This window comes from Recurvomyces mirabilis (genome assembly GCF_035927965.1).
Source record: "Recurvomyces mirabilis strain CCFEE 5264 chromosome Unknown scaffold_13, whole genome shotgun sequence".
Classification (NCBI taxonomy): Eukaryota; Fungi; Ascomycota; class Dothideomycetes; order Mycosphaerellales; family Teratosphaeriaceae; genus Recurvomyces; species Recurvomyces mirabilis.
This window is the reverse complement of record NW_027041947.1, coordinates 559,216-576,434: the sequence shown is the minus strand read 5'-3', so window position 1 is coordinate 576,434 and position 17,219 is coordinate 559,216. Positions and strand designations below refer to the sequence as shown.

General features: G+C 52.7%; 8 protein-coding genes across 8 annotated transcripts; 5 read left to right on the top strand and 3 right to left on the bottom strand.

Annotated features, from left to right (window-relative positions):
• Positions 1–62: 62 nt before the first annotated feature.
• Positions 63–1,539, top strand: LTS14_005556 (uncharacterized protein; the record flags this gene model as incomplete). The annotated part of the gene is made up of 2 exons (XM_064838254.1): positions 63–97; positions 195–1,539. The coding sequence occupies 2 exons, from the start codon at positions 63–65 to the stop codon at positions 1,537–1,539; spliced, it is 1,380 nt and encodes a 459-aa protein (XP_064694339.1).
• A 582-nt stretch (positions 1,540–2,121) lies between these two features.
• LTS14_005555 (uncharacterized protein) lies at positions 2,122–4,876 on the top strand (the record flags this gene model as incomplete). The annotated part of the gene is made up of 2 exons (XM_064838253.1): positions 2,122–2,179; positions 2,238–4,876. 2 exons carry the CDS (start codon positions 2,122–2,124, stop codon positions 4,874–4,876), a joined length of 2,697 nt encoding a protein of 898 aa, XP_064694338.1.
• A 1,857-nt stretch (positions 4,877–6,733) lies between these two features.
• LTS14_005554 (uncharacterized protein) lies at positions 6,734–7,502 on the top strand (the record flags this gene model as incomplete). The annotated part of the gene is made up of 3 exons (XM_064838252.1): positions 6,734–7,060; positions 7,126–7,342; positions 7,405–7,502. 3 exons carry the CDS (start codon positions 6,734–6,736, stop codon positions 7,500–7,502), a joined length of 642 nt encoding a protein of 213 aa, XP_064694337.1.
• A 314-nt stretch (positions 7,503–7,816) lies between these two features.
• On the bottom strand, positions 7,817–9,787 carry LTS14_005553 (uncharacterized protein; the record flags this gene model as incomplete). Its single annotated transcript, XM_064838251.1, has 4 exons — positions 7,817–8,917; positions 8,973–9,263; positions 9,319–9,613; positions 9,675–9,787. The coding sequence occupies 4 exons, from the start codon at positions 9,785–9,787 to the stop codon at positions 7,817–7,819; spliced, it is 1,800 nt and encodes a 599-aa protein (XP_064694336.1).
• Positions 9,788–10,544: 757 nt separating this feature from the next.
• Positions 10,545–11,586, top strand: LTS14_005552 (uncharacterized protein; the record flags this gene model as incomplete). The annotated part of the gene is made up of 2 exons (XM_064838250.1): positions 10,545–10,762; positions 10,818–11,586. 2 exons carry the CDS (start codon positions 10,545–10,547, stop codon positions 11,584–11,586), a joined length of 987 nt encoding a protein of 328 aa, XP_064694335.1.
• Positions 11,587–12,053: 467 nt separating this feature from the next.
• On the bottom strand, positions 12,054–13,349 carry LTS14_005551 (uncharacterized protein; the record flags this gene model as incomplete). The annotated part of the gene is made up of 3 exons (XM_064838249.1): positions 12,054–12,383; positions 12,440–13,260; positions 13,319–13,349. 3 exons carry the CDS (start codon positions 13,347–13,349, stop codon positions 12,054–12,056), a joined length of 1,182 nt encoding a protein of 393 aa, XP_064694334.1.
• A 318-nt stretch (positions 13,350–13,667) lies between these two features.
• USB1 (poly(U)-specific 3'-to-5' RNA exonuclease) lies at positions 13,668–14,645 on the top strand (the record flags this gene model as incomplete). The annotated part of the gene is made up of 2 exons (XM_064838248.1): positions 13,668–13,923; positions 13,981–14,645. The coding sequence occupies 2 exons, from the start codon at positions 13,668–13,670 to the stop codon at positions 14,643–14,645; spliced, it is 921 nt and encodes a 306-aa protein (XP_064694333.1).
• A 411-nt stretch (positions 14,646–15,056) lies between these two features.
• On the bottom strand, positions 15,057–16,824 carry ALD6 (aldehyde dehydrogenase (NADP(+)) ald6; the record flags this gene model as incomplete). The annotated part of the gene is made up of 2 exons (XM_064838247.1): positions 15,057–15,473; positions 15,532–16,824. 2 exons carry the CDS (start codon positions 16,822–16,824, stop codon positions 15,057–15,059), a joined length of 1,710 nt encoding a protein of 569 aa, XP_064694332.1.
• Between the last annotated feature and the right edge of the window lie 395 nt (positions 16,825–17,219).

Sequence of the window (17,219 nt, the reverse complement as noted above, 5' to 3'; positions counted from 1 at the left end):
GATCGACAAGTTATTCGGGTGCGTTGTGCCGACATCGCTACTCCACATATGCTTCCTCGATCATGCAGCTTCCTGCTTGGAGGGCCAAATTACTATCGTATGGATCACTAACAAAGTCGATTGAAAGAGCAGACTCTCTCGCTCAGATGTAGCTGGAACAGACTTCGTTGCACGAATTTGACAATGCCTAGCAGCGCGATTGACTCCTTGCTCTTTCGCAACATATTTGGTACCAACGAGATACGTAGCATATTCGATGACAAAGCCTACATTCGAAGATGCATCGATGTAGAAGCCGCTCTTGCTCGAGCGCAGAGCGAGATTGGTGCTATCCCGGCGCATGTGGGCAGCCGGATTACAGAAGCTTGCGAAACCATCGACCCAGACTACCAACGCCTCTCTAACGAGACGGAGATCGTTGGCTACCCAATCTTGCCCTTGGTGCGCCAACTTTCCCATGCCTGTGGCGAGGAGTTTGGTAAGTGGGTGCACTGGGGCGCCACAACCCAGGACATACAGGACACAGCGACCATGCTGCAGATGCGGGATGGTCTTGCGGTCGTGGAGCAGATGTTGAAGGAAGTAGCTCAAAGTTTGGCGAGGTTGGCAATGGTGCATAGAGATACACCGATGGCTGGTAGAACTCATCTGCAGCATGCTCTCCCCGTGACTTTTGGCTACAAGTGCGCAGTCTATTTGTCCGGCTTCCAGCGTCATCTCGAGCGACTGCAGCAACTCAAGCCACGATGCTTGCTTGTCCAGTTCGGTGGTGCCGCTGGTACACTCGCGTCTCTTGGCGCAGGGGAGGAAGGCTTGCGAGTACGAGAGGCACTTGCTCGGCAGCTCGATCTATACAATCCTGTCATTACCTGGCATACGGCACGCGACGGCGTTGCGGAGATCATCAACTTCCTCGCTCTGGTTGGAGGCACACTTGGCAAGCTCGCGACAGACTTCGTCGTCATGTCTTCGAACGAGTTCGGCGAGATCAGTGAACCTTTCGTGCCTCATCGTGGTGCCAGCTCAACTATGCCGCAGAAGCGCAATCCAATATCCAGCGAGGTGATTTTGGCAGCCTCTAAGATCCTACGAGCAAACGCTAGCCTGTGTTTGGATGCCATGATCACCGACTTTGAACGAGCAAGCGGACCGTGGCATCTCGAATGGATGGCAGTGCCGGAGAGCTTCGTTGTCGTCGTTGGTGCGTTGTGTCAAGCGAAATTCGCTGTGTCAGGGCTGGTCGTGAACGTGGATCAAATGCAACGCAATCTGCAATCGACTCGTGGACTCATCGTTGCTGAAGCTGTTATGATGGAGCTGGCTCTCCATGTAGGAAGACAGAAAGCACACGATATCGTGTACGAAGCGTGTAAGCAGACAATCGATGCAGGCGATCAGGCGACACTTTTCGACCAGTTGGCGTCGGAAGACATTGTTAGTATGGCAATAAATCCCACGAGGTTGATGGAGTTGTGCGAGCCGAGCAATTATCTTGGTGCTGCTGGTTGCATGGTCGACGCTGTCGTCAAAAGGGAGTGAGACCATGATGGTGAAGAAGGTTATCCTCATCAACGACGACCGTCCGACGATTTTGATCCGATGCTACAACATCGTGATATTTATCATTGTACAGATGGCGTGCCATGGTCGTCGTACCTTGGCTGCTACCATTTCTAGTGTAGCGCTTCCGTCCCAAATTAGATACACTTCGCCAAGCCGTCCTCCACTTCCACCTCCACGCAAAGGCGATCGTGTGCCTTTCAGAAACATGAAAGACCCGGCAAAAATGCTCAAGTAATCAAGTTCGGCTCATGAAATCGGACATGTCAGCTGCAAGCCTGAGAACGATGGATGGTATCGTCGAGTGGCTTCCATAGGAAGGCTTGTTGATGGCACTGGTATGTCTGTGCGACCAAATCTCAGCCCGGCACGGCCGATGTGGCTGCGCCTCCAAGGTTGAATCCATTCGGTAAACGCTCTCATCCATACCATTTCCATCATAAGCTTTGGGTAACTCATGCCTCATGTCTTCACCGTTACCTCCTGTGGCAGGCGCGGACGCCCTTCATAACGATGGCAGATTCTCGTTACCAGCGCCTCAGCGTCTTTCGCGACGCGACCATGGCCACAATGCGAGGCAAGTCCATGCCGACCACGAGGGGTCATGGTGAAAATGGCAGTGAGTAGGCTCAGCAGACTGCCAGTGGTCACTATGCCAATTTGACATGTACTTGCAGACCACCTCCAGCAGCGACCTTCTTTCGATTACAAGCCAACAATTTTACGAACACTGTCACTAGCCTCTATCTTCATCCTTACAACTGTTTTGATAGGCATAATCGAACTTGCTGTGGTTAAGCTACCGCATGGGAACCATAGTATATTTGCGCGAGGCACGTCGCCCTCGAAAAGATCAGATCTCTTCGGTCTTGCCGTTCGTGAAGCTGCTATAGAGTCGAACTCCTCATCAATCATTACGTCTAACAGCGCCTCGGGCGCGTCATTTGCGTCTACTACCACCGATGTCGACACTGGATCTTCTACTTCAACGACGATCGACGTTGGCAAAGCCCCTACCAGCAACTACGTGGCAACGGAGACCACACAAACTGTATCCCTGTCATCCACAACCCAAGAAGCAGTTACTAGTGTGGTGAAAACGAGCAACTATGTCGCAACCGCAACAACTCAGACCATATCCCAAAATGGTGGGAATAACAACGATGCGGTTGGAGCAACCACGAGTAGCTTGCTCATAGCATCCAGTGTTGAGAAGAGCAATTACGTCTCAACAGATGCGACACAGACTGTAACAACTTCAACGGCTGCCCCAACGATGGCGTATTCCACCGGATCAGGGCAATACGTGGCAGGCGCAACCACCCAGACTGTGTCACAAACGAACCAACAAGGTTACACACGCACACCTTCTCCGACAGCACAAACGCTTACTACGATCTCGAGTGCAACGGTTTTAACCGTACCAGTCTCCAGAGCATCTGCAACAGTCGTCAGCTCTTATACTACCACGGACAGTAACGGAAATACGGTGAGCACTGAGGCTACATCATTCTACCCTGCCAGTCGCTACACCCTGATCACTTCGTCCGTGCCTGTCGTGCAAGCCATTGTCCCCGGACAAACAATTCTCACAAGCATCTCAGGCGGCTCAACCTCTGTTATTGTGACGGGCGCTTCCACTTACAGCAGTGTATACGGTGCTTCAACCTCTTTGCTGATCTCTGGTAATTACACTTCCACCCGTGTATTTGGTGGGTCGACCTCTGTATTTACGTCCGGGGGCACCACACAAACTACCATACTTGGCGGACATACTGTACTTTCTACTCAGCTTCCTCAGGCCACCGGTGACGCCGACAAAGACGCTCAGTCCGACAGCAACTACAGCAAAGGCTACTTCACTATCCCTCACCACTGGAACCCTGTTCAAGTGTTCCTTGGAACATATCTGGCCGTCATCATTGCTGTGGGATATCGCATGATCTGGACAGTCATATACAACAACTTCTCACTTATCGAACCCTTTCGGCAATTGAACGAGCCCAATGGGGCGCTTGCTGAGCGAGCACTATTCCGTTTCTACCATTCACAGTCGAGCCTTCTGGAGCCTTCAGCAGCATTACTCAAGGGCAGATGGACAATGGCGTTGGCTGCAGTGACGTATTTGCTGGCATCGCTACTGCCAGCTCTTGGCTCCGAAGCGATCTATGTCGACACGAATTGGGGGTGCCAGTATCCAACCGCAGGCATGAACCCTTGTAGCGCGAGGATGACTGGCAACGTTGCTGTCTTGCGAGCCCTGCAAGGCTTGTTGGCTTTTGCTGCTCTGGCACTTCTTCTGATCATGGTGGCATTGCTTCGATCAAAGACCGGCCTGCCGGCGAACCCAAGCTCGATAGCTACTGTGGGCACACTCTCGCGAAACCCTGACTTTGTGGACGATATCACCACGTTACCTTGCAGTGCCAGTACACGCGACATGAGAGAGTCGCTGCAAGGCCGAAGATACAAGCTCGACTTCTACAAGTCGGGTCCTGGGGAGCTAGCATATGGCATAGTACCCATGGCGGTGTCTGGAGGAGACGATGTTTACGCAGCGGGCGAGCACACCTACAAGCCTGTAAGCGCTTCAAGCAAGTCGCATCGATACCGCATATTAGACTTCGTGTTGCTCCTAGTGACGCTTGGCACCCTCGCCATGGTGCTTGCGTACTACGTCGATGCAGCGGACGATCCCTTCAACAGATTCTTCAGCAGCAATGGCTTTGGTCCTCGCTTCATACTCACAGGCGCAGTTACGGTCTTGGCCGCAATCTGGAAATCTGTTGAGCAGAGTGAGGTCATCATGTCGCCCTACACACGCATGGCACAGCACTCTTCGGGTCCAAGGAGCACCGTCTTGTTCACACCCCACGACACGCCAATTCTGTCGACCATTTCGGCAATCTTTAACCGATACTACTTCGTCGCTGTAGTCACCTGCATTACTCTGCTCGGCGAGGCACTCAATATTGTGATAGGCGGTGTCCCATATGCCACAGGTCAGACCTGGCCACAATTCCTCGCGTCGGCCTACATTTCTATCGGCGTCCTAGCTCTCATGACCATTGTCAGTATCATGGTGATCTTGAATCGGCGTAGGGAGCCAAAGATACCAAGGCATCCTGACACTGTGGGCGCTGTTGTCAGCTATCTGGCAGGTAGTAGATTTGTGGACGACTTCGATGGCTTAGAGTGGCAAGATGAGGATACGCGAGACAGGCGGATACGACTTCTTGCCAAACGATACGTGTTCGACGATAGACCCGGATCCGATGGAAGAAGAGCCTGGCTGGTCGATGAAGTGTATGAATAGAGATGGACGGGAGCTCACAACAGAGTAAAATCGATCCAGATCTGTACAATCACCTCGACCACATTGCTTGATAGTATTATGGGCGAACACCTTCCCCTTGCCCTGATGCAAGAAGGCCACGAGGAGCGTGGGCTCAGGGACCATCTGAGGCCGTTGTGGAAGTCTTACGTCCATTCTCACAACTATGGACGATGAACACGGCGTGGACACCCCAGGGTGAGACGTCAGGTACGAGCGTCCGAAGTTTGGCTGATAGTCGGAAGCTGCTCGTGTTTGGGTCGCGGTTCCCGGAGAGGGCTCAGCGCCCCGAAGTTATCCTCTAGGTATTACCATGGATGTTTATATCTCAATGCAGATCTCGAAATGGCGATCGACGGTCATAGGTATTGCCTTCAGGCTCATCTCATGGTACGCAAGGTACTACAGGCCTGGCCAAGCATCCTTCAAGGGTAGTGCGGACAGGGCTGCTCATCGTCAAGACGTCTGAAAATGCTGGTCGTTATGCATTGCCCTATGTATGCGAATATGCTTCAGGTGTGGTAAGAAGACCATAAACAGTGGCAATCTGCTCCATTCTTCTCTCCTCGACGCTGGATACGGCCTTCCACTCGACCTCGTTGTCGACAATCATTGCGAAAGCCCGCCATAAGGTATACACATCGAGGCACGGCTCGGTGGCCTTCCGACGGGCATATCGCATCTCGGAGATAAGTGGAGAATACGATCATGAGACAATGGATGTTACTACTGTGGCTGTAGCTCTTCTGTGACTACCGCATACAGACACTGACCTGACGATCAACAAGATGCCAAGAGCCTCTCACATTAGGGCCCTTCCTTACGAGTAGGCGTGGATATGGTTAAATGCTGCAGTCTATTCAGCCGCTCACTGAAGGACGGTCGTGTGTAGTTGTGTCAGAACGTGACTTGCCATACCACTCTTTCCACACAGCTCTGTACAAGCTGCGTCTGCAAACATGACATGTCGTTGGAATTGTCTTTTGAACAGTTTGATCGCGGCCAGGGTATCAAGAGGATCGTACATTGACAGATGTCGAAGCACGTGTGTCCAGGATGAATCGAAAGTGAACGCCCTCAGCTTGAAACGCGAGATCCGAGATCGCATTCATGCTGGCCATATCACCGGCTTGCTGGATCAGACGACTTACTTTGATAGGCTATTGAGTCTTTAGCGAGATGGCTATTCCGCCTCTGCGCATCCGAGCAATACCGGGATACTTTACAATTACTACTCTTGGGCCCTACAGCTTTACTTTACCTCGCTCTTCCGCACTGTCATATTTAGCCGTGACGCGCAACAAGCGAGCGAATCTAGTGCTTGACCTGTTCACAGGCTCAATACAAGGACAGCGTAGCCATTGCTTAGTACGGCTTGGCGAACGGCAACAACCTTGTCCCCGTTTGTTTCACCTAATCCCTGCAGGCGTTGCCAATACCAGCGAGCTTCCATTGAAGCATAGAATTTGTTTGGTGCACAGCTATGAAGCATAACAAGGGCTCATGATGTGGACCTCGGGTCTTCCAGGCCTGGCGCCATGCAGGCCCCAGACTCTCCCACATGACCAGGACTCCCTCCACTATATAGATTAATCGTCCTTCAACCGGTAGTGCAATTGACATTTGGCCATCTCATGGCGTTTGAGGTCATGCGACGACTGGTAAGTATGACTGCGCAGGATGTAGAGATGGCGGGTAAAAGGGACGAGGGCTGTCGAGGCAGCGAGCAAGGTGACATATAAGGACGACGGTAGGCCGACATCATCATCTCTTTCATCTCACAGCATCCGCAGTCTCCCTCCACCAACCACAAAGCTCTTCAGTCATCACTCGATCGATATGAAGTTCACCACAGCTTTGGCCGCCCTTGTGGCCAGCGTAATCGCCGCCCCAGTCCCAGAGGCTGAGGCCAGCCTTGAGTCTCGCAACCCAGGTGGTATCAACTACGTTCAGAACTACAATGGCAACCTTGGCCAGTTTACCTACAACCTCGGTGCCGGTACCTACTCTATGTACTGGACTAACGGTGTGAACGGCGACTTCGTTGTCGGTCTTGGTTGGTCCCAGGGTGCTGCCCGTACCATCACGTACTCGGCAAACTACCAGGCATCATCCAGCGGCTCCTACCTGTCCGTGTACGGCTGGGTCAACTCTCCTCAGTCAGAGGTAAGTCCAGCTGGTCGAAGCCAACCCTGAGACGTTGATGGATTAGGCATTAACGCTCGCTCCAGTACTACGTTGTCGAGAACTACGGTTCTTACAACCCTTGCAGCGGTGCTCAGTCTCTTGGCTCTCTGTCCTCTGACGGAGGCAGCTACAACGTCTGCACCGACACCCGCACTAACCAGCCATCCATCACCGGTACCTCCACCTTCAAGCAATTCTTCTCTGTGCGCCAGAGCAAGCGCAGCTCCGGCAGCGTCACCGTTGGTAACCACTTCAACTACTGTGAGTAGATCATCAACGAAATCGTATGTGGGATGTCGTTCGGTACTAAATATCACTTCTAGGGGCCCGTTCCGGATTCGGCAACGGCAACTTCAACTTCCAGGTCTTCGCCGTCGAGGCTTTCAACGGCAAGGGTTCTGCGACTGTCACTATGTCTTAGACGACAGAGTATGATCACCCGAAGTGTATGGGCTCATTGGGCATCAAGCTTAGGTAATTTGACTTACATTGCGTGTTCAGTGAGCCATCATCAGATAAAATTGGCAGAACACGTAGACAGTTGTACCAAAGTTGCCAACAAACCTTTTTCTTCATCTTGAAGTTGATATTATCTCCCACAGCCATATGCCAGGCAAGAGGCTCGGAACTGGCGTCAAAAAGTTCGCTGCCAGCTCGTAACAATACAGTATATGCATAGAAAGCTTTCGCACCGGGTATCATAAAACACTGCATGACCATTCAAACCAAAAAGCATCATAAGTGCCACGAACTCGGGTCGTTAAGCAACCTCTGCGCATCCAAGCGATTCCTATCCTTCGCCGCCGCCCTGGCCCTCTCGATCTCAGAAGGAGCATAAACATGATGCTGCAACAAAATCTTCATACTCCCGATATGATTTTTCGCCGCCGCCAAACTCAGCGGAGTGTTCTCTTTGCTTCCATACCTCTTCTTCGAACTGATACAATGGAATGCCGGGTTCGCGCCTTTCTCGAGGAGCAACTCGATGACTTCTTCTTGGCCATGTAGGGCTGCGTCCGCGAGAGCGGTGTAGCCGTCCCAGACGCCGGAGTTGTCGATCCCGACGCCCTTCTCTAGCATGAATTTTACCCGGGCGTAGTCTCCTTCGGCTGCGGCGAGACGGAAGGCTGTGCCTTCACCATCCGACATATTCATAGAGATGGACGAGAACAAGGAGGGTGATTGGACTTGACGGCGTCCCGAGGAATTGGTTCCGCTGTTGGTGCGTTGTTTGTCCAGGGTGCTGTATTCGGTCGTTACTGTTGAGGTGCTGTTCCGTTTATTGCTGTCGTTTGCTCCATTTGGGTATTGTTCCGAGGAGGCGTCGGACAGGGCCAGGGACATGGTCGACTGGTTTATTGACTCGACGATTGAGCGGCTGTCTATGGCGGGCTCTGAACGGATACTACCTTGGTAGGAGTCATTGCGGGCAGGAGGAGGAAGCTGATTGGTCAAACCTGGGTATGTGTTTGCACCCTTGATATCTGGACTTGAAGTGGTATGCGGTAGTGGTGGAGTGTAAGGCGTAGTATGCGGCATTGGTGGAGTGAAGGCAGTAGCACCGGATAGTGGCGGGCTGTAGGCTGTAGTGGCCGCAAGTGGTGGACTGTATGTTGCAGCCGGTGGTGGAGACGATGTGATACCTAAACCTGCAACGGATCCAGAGTGCTTGATTGCCTCCTCAATCATCTCGCAAACATTACCCTCGACTTGCTCGTAATCATCCTGGTCATCCGAACCATTGAATCTGCACAGCGAAGTATGATCACGATTGAGCGCAATGGGCCACTCCCTGTTGGCTCCAAGACTTAGACTTGCGGAAGTCTGATCGACAACCTACAAGCAGTCAGCAAACAGCTCTCTTCAGCCATGCTTTGGTATCTGGTCATACAATGCCGATGCCGTGCATGGGTTTTGTCTCATAAAAGCTGATGATCCTGTAGTTCTCCGCGAAGCTTCGAAACTCATTCGAAAGGCTCTGGCTGAAGGATGAGTCTTTTTCCAATGAGTCCATGAACGAATTCTTAGGTTCATGGTACACCGCACGCATGATATTGGCAGCGAGCTTGCCGAGAGAAGTTGCATTTGCCGAGCCTTGATGTGGTGTGCCGAAGAAGACGAGACCGTAAGTTGCCCTATGGATTGGCTTGTAGCGATTCACGTTCGCGGCCGTCACGATGGCCTGATCACGAGTCAGCGGTGTACTGAGACAGGCCTAACGTTGTCCAGCGGCTTACATGCTTTACCACGAGTCCGCCCAGACTGTGTGCAATAAATATAAGAGGTCGCCTTTCTGCTTCTTCTCCCCTTCTCTTCATTCGTAGTCTATTGAGCAGGTTGTTCGCCTGCTCCAAGATGCCTGCCGTCGAAGAGTCGAACGTCACATTGGCATTGTATGCAAACAGCATCACCCGTGCGGTCTGCGCCTCGTTCGGCAACATGTCTCGTAACCATAGCTTGTCATCTTTCGTCCAGGTGGAGAGGGCATGTGAGGCAGAGTTCGTCGGGTTCAGGCCATGAACAGCAACAACACTAAGGTTATGCGGTCAGGACTGACAAGTACTTCATTCGCTCTCAGCAACGAACGACATACTCAACTTGCGTAGCCTCACCCGGGTCAACGATAACTCTGAGACCTTGCTGAAACTCTGGTCCATTGAGGTCTGGAAACGGTAGGCCAGCAAGCGCTGGAGAAGGCGCTGCCATTGTGAGATGATAACAATATCATATGCTGTACTTATCCTATGACGGTACACGAAGAGAGAGAAAGACGACCATAGCCTCAGTGAGAACGACAGCTAATCGAGCCCATGCGGCTATCAGACTGAAGCTGAGCAAGTGGGTGTTGGAGCCGCATGCACGTCGTTCTTCGCTCGAAGCATTGCTCCAATAGCGCGTCTTCGATTCGCCACGCAGCGCGTCTCGGTAGCCACAAGGCTTGATCGTCTTGCCTCTTCTAGGTAGATTCGATACATAATGTCGAGAACGGGAAGCGCGACATCAGTCTGTCGACCGGTCTGTTGGCTACCTGTCTCCAGGCCAGGGTGCTCACGAAGGGGTCGCGTACAACCAGATGAATGGGCACGGACCATGGTGTGCTGGGCCTGTCGGTGAATGCAGACTCTATCCACAGGATTCTTTCTTGCGTTCTCAGATTTGATGGGGATTGGGGCTAGCATGAGGGCTTGATTAATCTAGTTCACACTGTCGTAGAATATGACCTGGGCAGCTGGTGAAGAGATCTCCTTGTATACCCTTCGCGTTGAAGAGAGGTCGGCACGCGTTGCGACGCCGAGGATGAGCCGTTTCAAGGCCGATGGAGCTCCCATGTCCATGCTGTTGGTGAGCAACATCTGCCTTATGGCTTGGTATTGTATTCTGCGTTGACACCTTATATTACTGCCTCGAGTTGCCCAGATGATTGCCAAACAATGCGAGCATATAATCCTTCCGCAACCAAGCCATGAGCGATGAGCCCTCCTCTTCCGCAGCAGCCTACACCTCCGATATCTCAACAAATGGACCAAGCACGGAAGCAGTGCCCACGGCGGCACAATTGGCAGAGCGGAAGAAGAATAATAGACAGCTGTTCAACAGGAAGCGTGGGGACTTGCTGGACGATGTCCTCAGGAACCTGGATATACTCGTCTATGCCGAGTTGAGTGCCATCTATTATATGGAGTATGTTGCCGGCGTCGACTCGGAAGGCAATGTAGAACAGGGCTAACACTGTCAGCTGCTCCTTCATACGATTTCTCATACGAGGTTTAATACAGTTCGTCTTTCTGACGCCCAAACCAGCTGCTCCACCAGCTCCGCCATTGAACAAGCCATATATCGGGGCCATCCTCGGATCGAACATCCTATGCATACTGTTGCATATCATATACGCCCCACCATCTGGCAGCGAAGCAACCCGAGGCTATCTTCACGGCGGACTGGCCATGGACTTTATTGGCCAGAAAGGACCAACCAGTAAAGTGCATTTACTTCTGCTGGATCTGCTAGTCGTGATTCTACAGCTCGTGCACTTGTCCACCCATATCACCCGAACGAGACTGAAAGACAGCTCTGTCTCCGTCACGACGTCTTCAGGCACCCAATATACCGCGACCGCCATCCGCCAAGACCACGACGCCGAAGAACGCGGCGTCCGCCGCTCAGGCGAACACCAAGACATCGAGATGCAAACTCTCAACCCATCCGGTACCTCAACCGAGCCCGTCCCAAATCGAGCCAGCACAACCGAGCGTGCTGACGACACCCTCGCCTCCACCTCCCCCCGAACAGACGCCCACATCTTCAACGCCTTCAACTCCGGCCAAATCGTCCTCGCCGATCTCGACATCTTCCAAACAACACGAGATCAATTCTGGGCGTACGCGACCACACCTGCGGAGGATTCCACTACCTCGATAGTGGAAATGCGGCGGAATATAATTGGGCAATTATTAAGGTGGCGTTCTGGTGCCGTTACTGGCCGGCCTGCTGAGAGGATTGTCTGACGAATATGCTTGTACAGATTACGTTCGATCGCTTAGCGAGGCGTTGGAGGGCTCATATTGCGCAGTTTACATAGAGTGGGACGCGGCCATGTATCTATGTGAGTATTGAATATGACACCATCAGAATGTTCTTGGTTGTGCCTTCCTGATGCGCTACCGGCGTGAGAATGTTCGTGTCTCTTCGTCGTAAGCAAGCGGTTGGTTGCACTCCGCTTCCTGTCATAATATCACCTCAGATTCTTCGTTCAAAAGGGCTGCTTCGTGTTATGGCTACTCGCAAACACGGCTCTGGCTAGAAGGTGGAGTTGCGAAAGGTCCGATGTTTTGCATTCTATGAATTACCACCTGCGAAGTATCGCTCTATCATGCCGCATTTGGCCCCAGACTATATGTACGGGTGAATACATATACCATATCTTCATATCTTACAGTTTGACTCGACCTTCAGCACCAGTAAGTCTAAGCACTTACTCATCATTTTTCTTATGCCTCAAGCTCCCAATCCTCTTCTTCAACCCCTCGCCCACATGGCGCATACTACCACTCTTATGAGCGCTCGACTCGCCATCCTCACGATTCTTGTATTCCAGGTCCGCGTACTTCCTGTCGTCGCCTGCAATGGCGACTGGGTCGCGGTCGTCAAGACTGCCTCTTGCCTTAGCCCTGTTGTAGTCTTTCATGAGGTGAGCATGGTCTTCCATCTCGATGCCGTTATCGTCGATCTTGTGGGCCTGGAGGGCACGGTCGAGAGAGAAGGAGGGCTCGGATTGGCCTTTTAGGTCGTCTTTATCGTAGTCCTGGGCTTCGAGTCAGCATGCATCATTGTTACTATAGTCGATCTTCGGGAACTTACTTTTCCAGGCCAACGCTTATACCCAGCATCATCGGTCCCCTCCCTCATCATATCCGTGCCTTCCTCATAATTGTAAGTCCTACCGAACTGATCCGGCACGCCCGGAGGCACGACAGCAACACCATCAAGCGGCTTGTGCCTGTCCAAAGCATCCTTAACATTCTCTCTCGGCGTCGCCCTCAAAGCCTCCTCGTTACTCGTCTGCAGCGCGGCAACCGGACTAGTCTTATCATACGCCTTATTCCTCGCGAACGCAGCGGCGTCGTAAGGGCCCTCGTGATGATAAGCATGACCTCCCAAGGCCGGGTCGAGCCGATCGATCACGTCCGGACTTTGCATATTACGCTTGTTGAGGTGCGGGGACCGATGGGCTTTCCTGCTGTCCTTGCGGATCATATCCAGCGGTTTAGCAGTGGTGTCGCCGGGATAGCGCTCTCTAAGCGAGCTGCCGCGGCGACGACTCGGGCCGGATGTCGCCTCGTCGTATGCAGGTGGGGATTGGTTGTTGGAGGTGGAGTGGAGCGGGCGGGTGTTGTGGCCGCTGAAGGCTTCGGCGCGGTAGTCTGGGAAGCCTTCGCGGCTGGAGGGGCGTTCGGTGGTGCGGACGTTGGGTATTTTGCTGCTCCCTGATCCTGCTGTCGCTGCTGGAGGAGAGGCACCATCACGGAAAGGGTTTTGGGAGCTCAGTGAGGTCTTGTGTGAGGCGGCGGCGGTGGTTGTTGTACTGGTTGGCTGCTTGCTTGGCATAGTAGAGCCGAAGTGAGTACCAGGGCCGGTCTCTGCGGACGGCTCTGGCGCATGCATTGGGTCGATCAGGGTGGCTGCGTAATTATCAGCATTAGATTCACAGTTAGCTCTCAAGCATTCCTCAATGCTTACCGTGAGCCCCCTTCGAATCCATTGAGGCCATTATGATTTGTTGCTGTGGTCGAATAGGGTATAAGACCAGAGATATGGCGAGATAATGTATGTAAGGGAAAGTACAAAAGAACGCCCTCAGCATCAACTCGGAAGGAAGCGGCCCCCGAGCTGCTTCTACTTGACGATGCAGAGGAAAACGCGCAGCCGCCACGTCATGCTAGAGCGTCGATCGTCACTGCTGCCCAGGTACGACTTTGTCACCCCTGCAGATGCGGCATTAGTCGGCCGTCAACTGTTTATTATTATAGTAAGCCACGAGATATGAACGGCCACACGTCACCGCAATCTATACTACAATCTTGATATCATGGCATTGGTAGGGTATCCTGGTTCCTCCTCCGACGAGGCAGAGGCTACGACCACCACACCACCAGCGAAGAAGAGAAAGGTGGGTGGCGAGCAGAAGAAACCGTCTTCACTGCCTCCTTTGCCAAGTGCCTTCCGAGACCTGTACTCGTCAACTGTGCGAGCAAGCACGCAAGATGACCCGGCTTTGCACGGTGGTCGTAAGCGTGTGACGCCGCACATTGAGGGCAATTGGCCTGCTCATGTCTACCTAGAATGTAGGTAAAAGCTTCTCCTGAAGAAGAGCACAAAGGTAGGTGACTAACACGTTTGAGGGAACCCTACGCCTGAGGAGTACAAAATACTGTCTTCTTGTATCAACCAGAAATCTACAAATATAAGCGACGACGGTGTCGAAATTCACAGTCTTCTGCAGAACGATCTAGGCGTGTCCTTGCCGCTTCACGTCTCTCTATCCAGACCGCTGGTCCTGAAGACCGAGCAAAAGGCACCATTCCTGGAGCAGCTCAAGCAAAATATCATAACAAGTACGGCGAGAACTTTCAGTGCAAAACCTGTGTCTTTGCGATGGCATCCGAACGAAACTTCGACCCGCTGGTTCTTGGTACTCCAGCTGGGTAGACCACCCAGAGACGAGCTCGCGAAGCTGCTTGCTGCATGCAACACTGTCGCCTCCGCTTTCGACCAGCCATTACTCTACGCAGATGACGAGAAAGCTGCCACTCCATCGGAATCCGCTGACGACGAGGAAAGAGCTGGCCGCTCCCATATAAGCGTTGCCTGGTCACTGGAAGCACAGACGACATCTGGTACTCATCTGACTGCTACAGCTAAGCAGGATCCAGCTTTGTCAGACGACCACAGTCCATCGACAAGCGGCTCTTACGCTGAGCTTGATGTAGCATTCGCGGAGATGAAGGTCCGTATTGGACAAGACGTAGAGACCATTCCATTGCCAGCTCTACGGAGATTCAGATAATCGGTATTCTTATGTCGAATATGAGCCTCTTCCTCATGATGGTAGTAGTCATACACTCTTGGTCATGGCTTGGGCGACGCGATTTGCATGACTTTCGTCGAAGATGTAGTCGACTGCACGATTCTCTCGGATATGTGGCTTCAGGTCTGGCCGTGAAGGTGTGTGTGACCAATAGCGATGCGCTGGGTTGTCCCTCGATATCTACACGAGACAGTTCGGTACTTGCTGAGCCGCGTGCATGACTATGATTTATGAGAAGACAAGCCATGGGATATGGACTGTGATACGACAGGTCTTGCACACTCGACAGCAGTCATCCAATCTGCGCGACCCCAGTCATATACACTTTTACATGAGGCTCGAGAAAATAATCTACCCTCCCCAACCGCACCACCCATACCCAAGCCCTATCTACGATTGCGTAGGCATATTCGTCCCCGCCCTCGTACTAGTAGCATCCGCCGCCGCCCAAAAACTCGTAACAGTCTTCTGCTGCGTATAAAACATCATACCCGGCTTCCCATAAAACGTGTTCGCCCCACCCCCGGCCACGGACTTCTTATTGCCCGTGAAAGAAAACATAGGCAATGGTACTGGGATAGGGACATTGATGCCAACTTGACCGGCCTCGATCTCCTTCTGGAAGCGTTGGGCGGTGGCGCCGGAGGAGGTGAAGACGGCGACGCCGTTGCCGTATTCGTTGCTGTTTATCAAGTCGACGGCTTCCTCGAAGGTGTCGACGTTGAGGCAGACGAGGACGGGACCGAAGATTTCTTCGCGGTAGCAGGTCATGTCTTTTGTTACGTTGGCGATGATTGTTGGGCCGACCTGGGACAGTATTAGTCAAGACTCGTATCACAGGATGAAGACAATTGCATGAACTCACCCAATTGCCATCAGGATACTTCTCCGGCTTCTGATTCCTGCCATCCAATACGATCGTCGCGCCCTCCTTCTCCGCCGAGTCAATAAGACTGACAATCCTCTCCTTCGCCTGCGGTGAGATAACAGGACCCAGATCCGTGCCCTCCTCAAACCCACCATTCATCTTCAGACCCTTCGCCCTCTCCGCAATCTCCGGCGCCCAGTCCTTCGTCTCGCCAACAAGAACCAAAGTACTCAACGCCATACACCTCTGCCCAGCAGCGCCGAAAGCAGCACCAGCAATAGCATTGAGAGCATGATTCTTATTGCAATCCGGAAGCACAGCAGCATGGTTCTTCGCTCCCAAATTGGCCTGGACACGCTTACCATTGGCCGAAGCACGCTGGTAGATATACTCTCCCGCCTTATTGCTTCCGACGAACGAAATCGCCTTGATCCTCGGCTCATCGAGGATGAAGTCCACAGTCTTAGCAGAACCATGAATGATATTCACCACACCCGGTGGAAACCCAGCCTTCTCCGCCAACTCCGCCAGGATCATCGTAGCGCCTGGATCCCGCTCCGAAGGCTTGATGATACAGGTATTCCCCGTAATCGTTGCGATAGGGATGGTCCACAAAGGAATCATAGCGGGGAAGTTGAAAGGACATATCGCGGCCACCACACCAAGCGGCTCGCGATAAGATCTCGTCTCCATATCCTTAGCAACCTCCAACACCTCACCCTGCATCTGCGTAGTAATCCCACAGGCCGTCTCCGCGACCTGAAGTCCACGTAGCACATCGCCCCTCGCATCCGCGAAAGTCTTGCCCTGCTCCAATGTAATGCTCGCAGCCAACCGATCCCAATTCTCCCGGATCAGAGCGACATACTTGAACATCAACTGCTGTCTATGCAACAGACTCGTAGCTTTCCACGCCGGAAAAGCCTTCTGGGCGCTATCGACCGCAGCCGTCATCTCCGCATCGGTCTGCTGCGGAACACGAGTGACGAGGTTGTTGGTCGCGGGATCGTAGAGATCGATCCATTGCTCTGCCTGCGAAGCGACGAACTTGTTGTCCACGAATGCGGGTGTGTCGGCGGGCTTCTGGATCTGGTCGTGGGAGGTCGGGTAGGAAGATGCGGAGGTCGCGAGGGCTTGGTTGAGGTGGGAGGTCGTGGCGTGGAGTCTTCGTACGGCCGTCGCATGGATGTTATGTGAAGGTGCCATTCTCGTGGCTTTGCAGGAGGCAGCTGCAATTGGTCGTCTGGTCAAGGTCTGGAGGGTTCGACTCGAGACTCGTCTTGCGGCCATGGTTTTGTAGTCTAGCTCTGGTGAGCTTTCGTCTAGCTCAAGCCGAGCTTGCTTCCTACGCAATCAACAGTTCTGTTCGCCGTCGACTACTGAAAGTGACAGCAATGCTTGACCGAGAAAGTGTAATGTAGAACACATAAAACAATAGAAACCTATCTATCTAACGCAATGTGGGGCCCAGCATAATGTCATCCATTCTATCCTCGGTAAATATGATCCCGACCGACTCAAGCTCCCCAGTGCCGTACCGCCTCCGATACAGCCGCTCATAGCCGCACAATGCCTTCACTGCAAGGCCAGAGAACGAAGGGAGAAGGAACGACGGAAAGCGTGATACGAAAGGCATGGAATAGAGTTGAAGACATTTTCCGCTAAGACATAAGCATTCATACGCT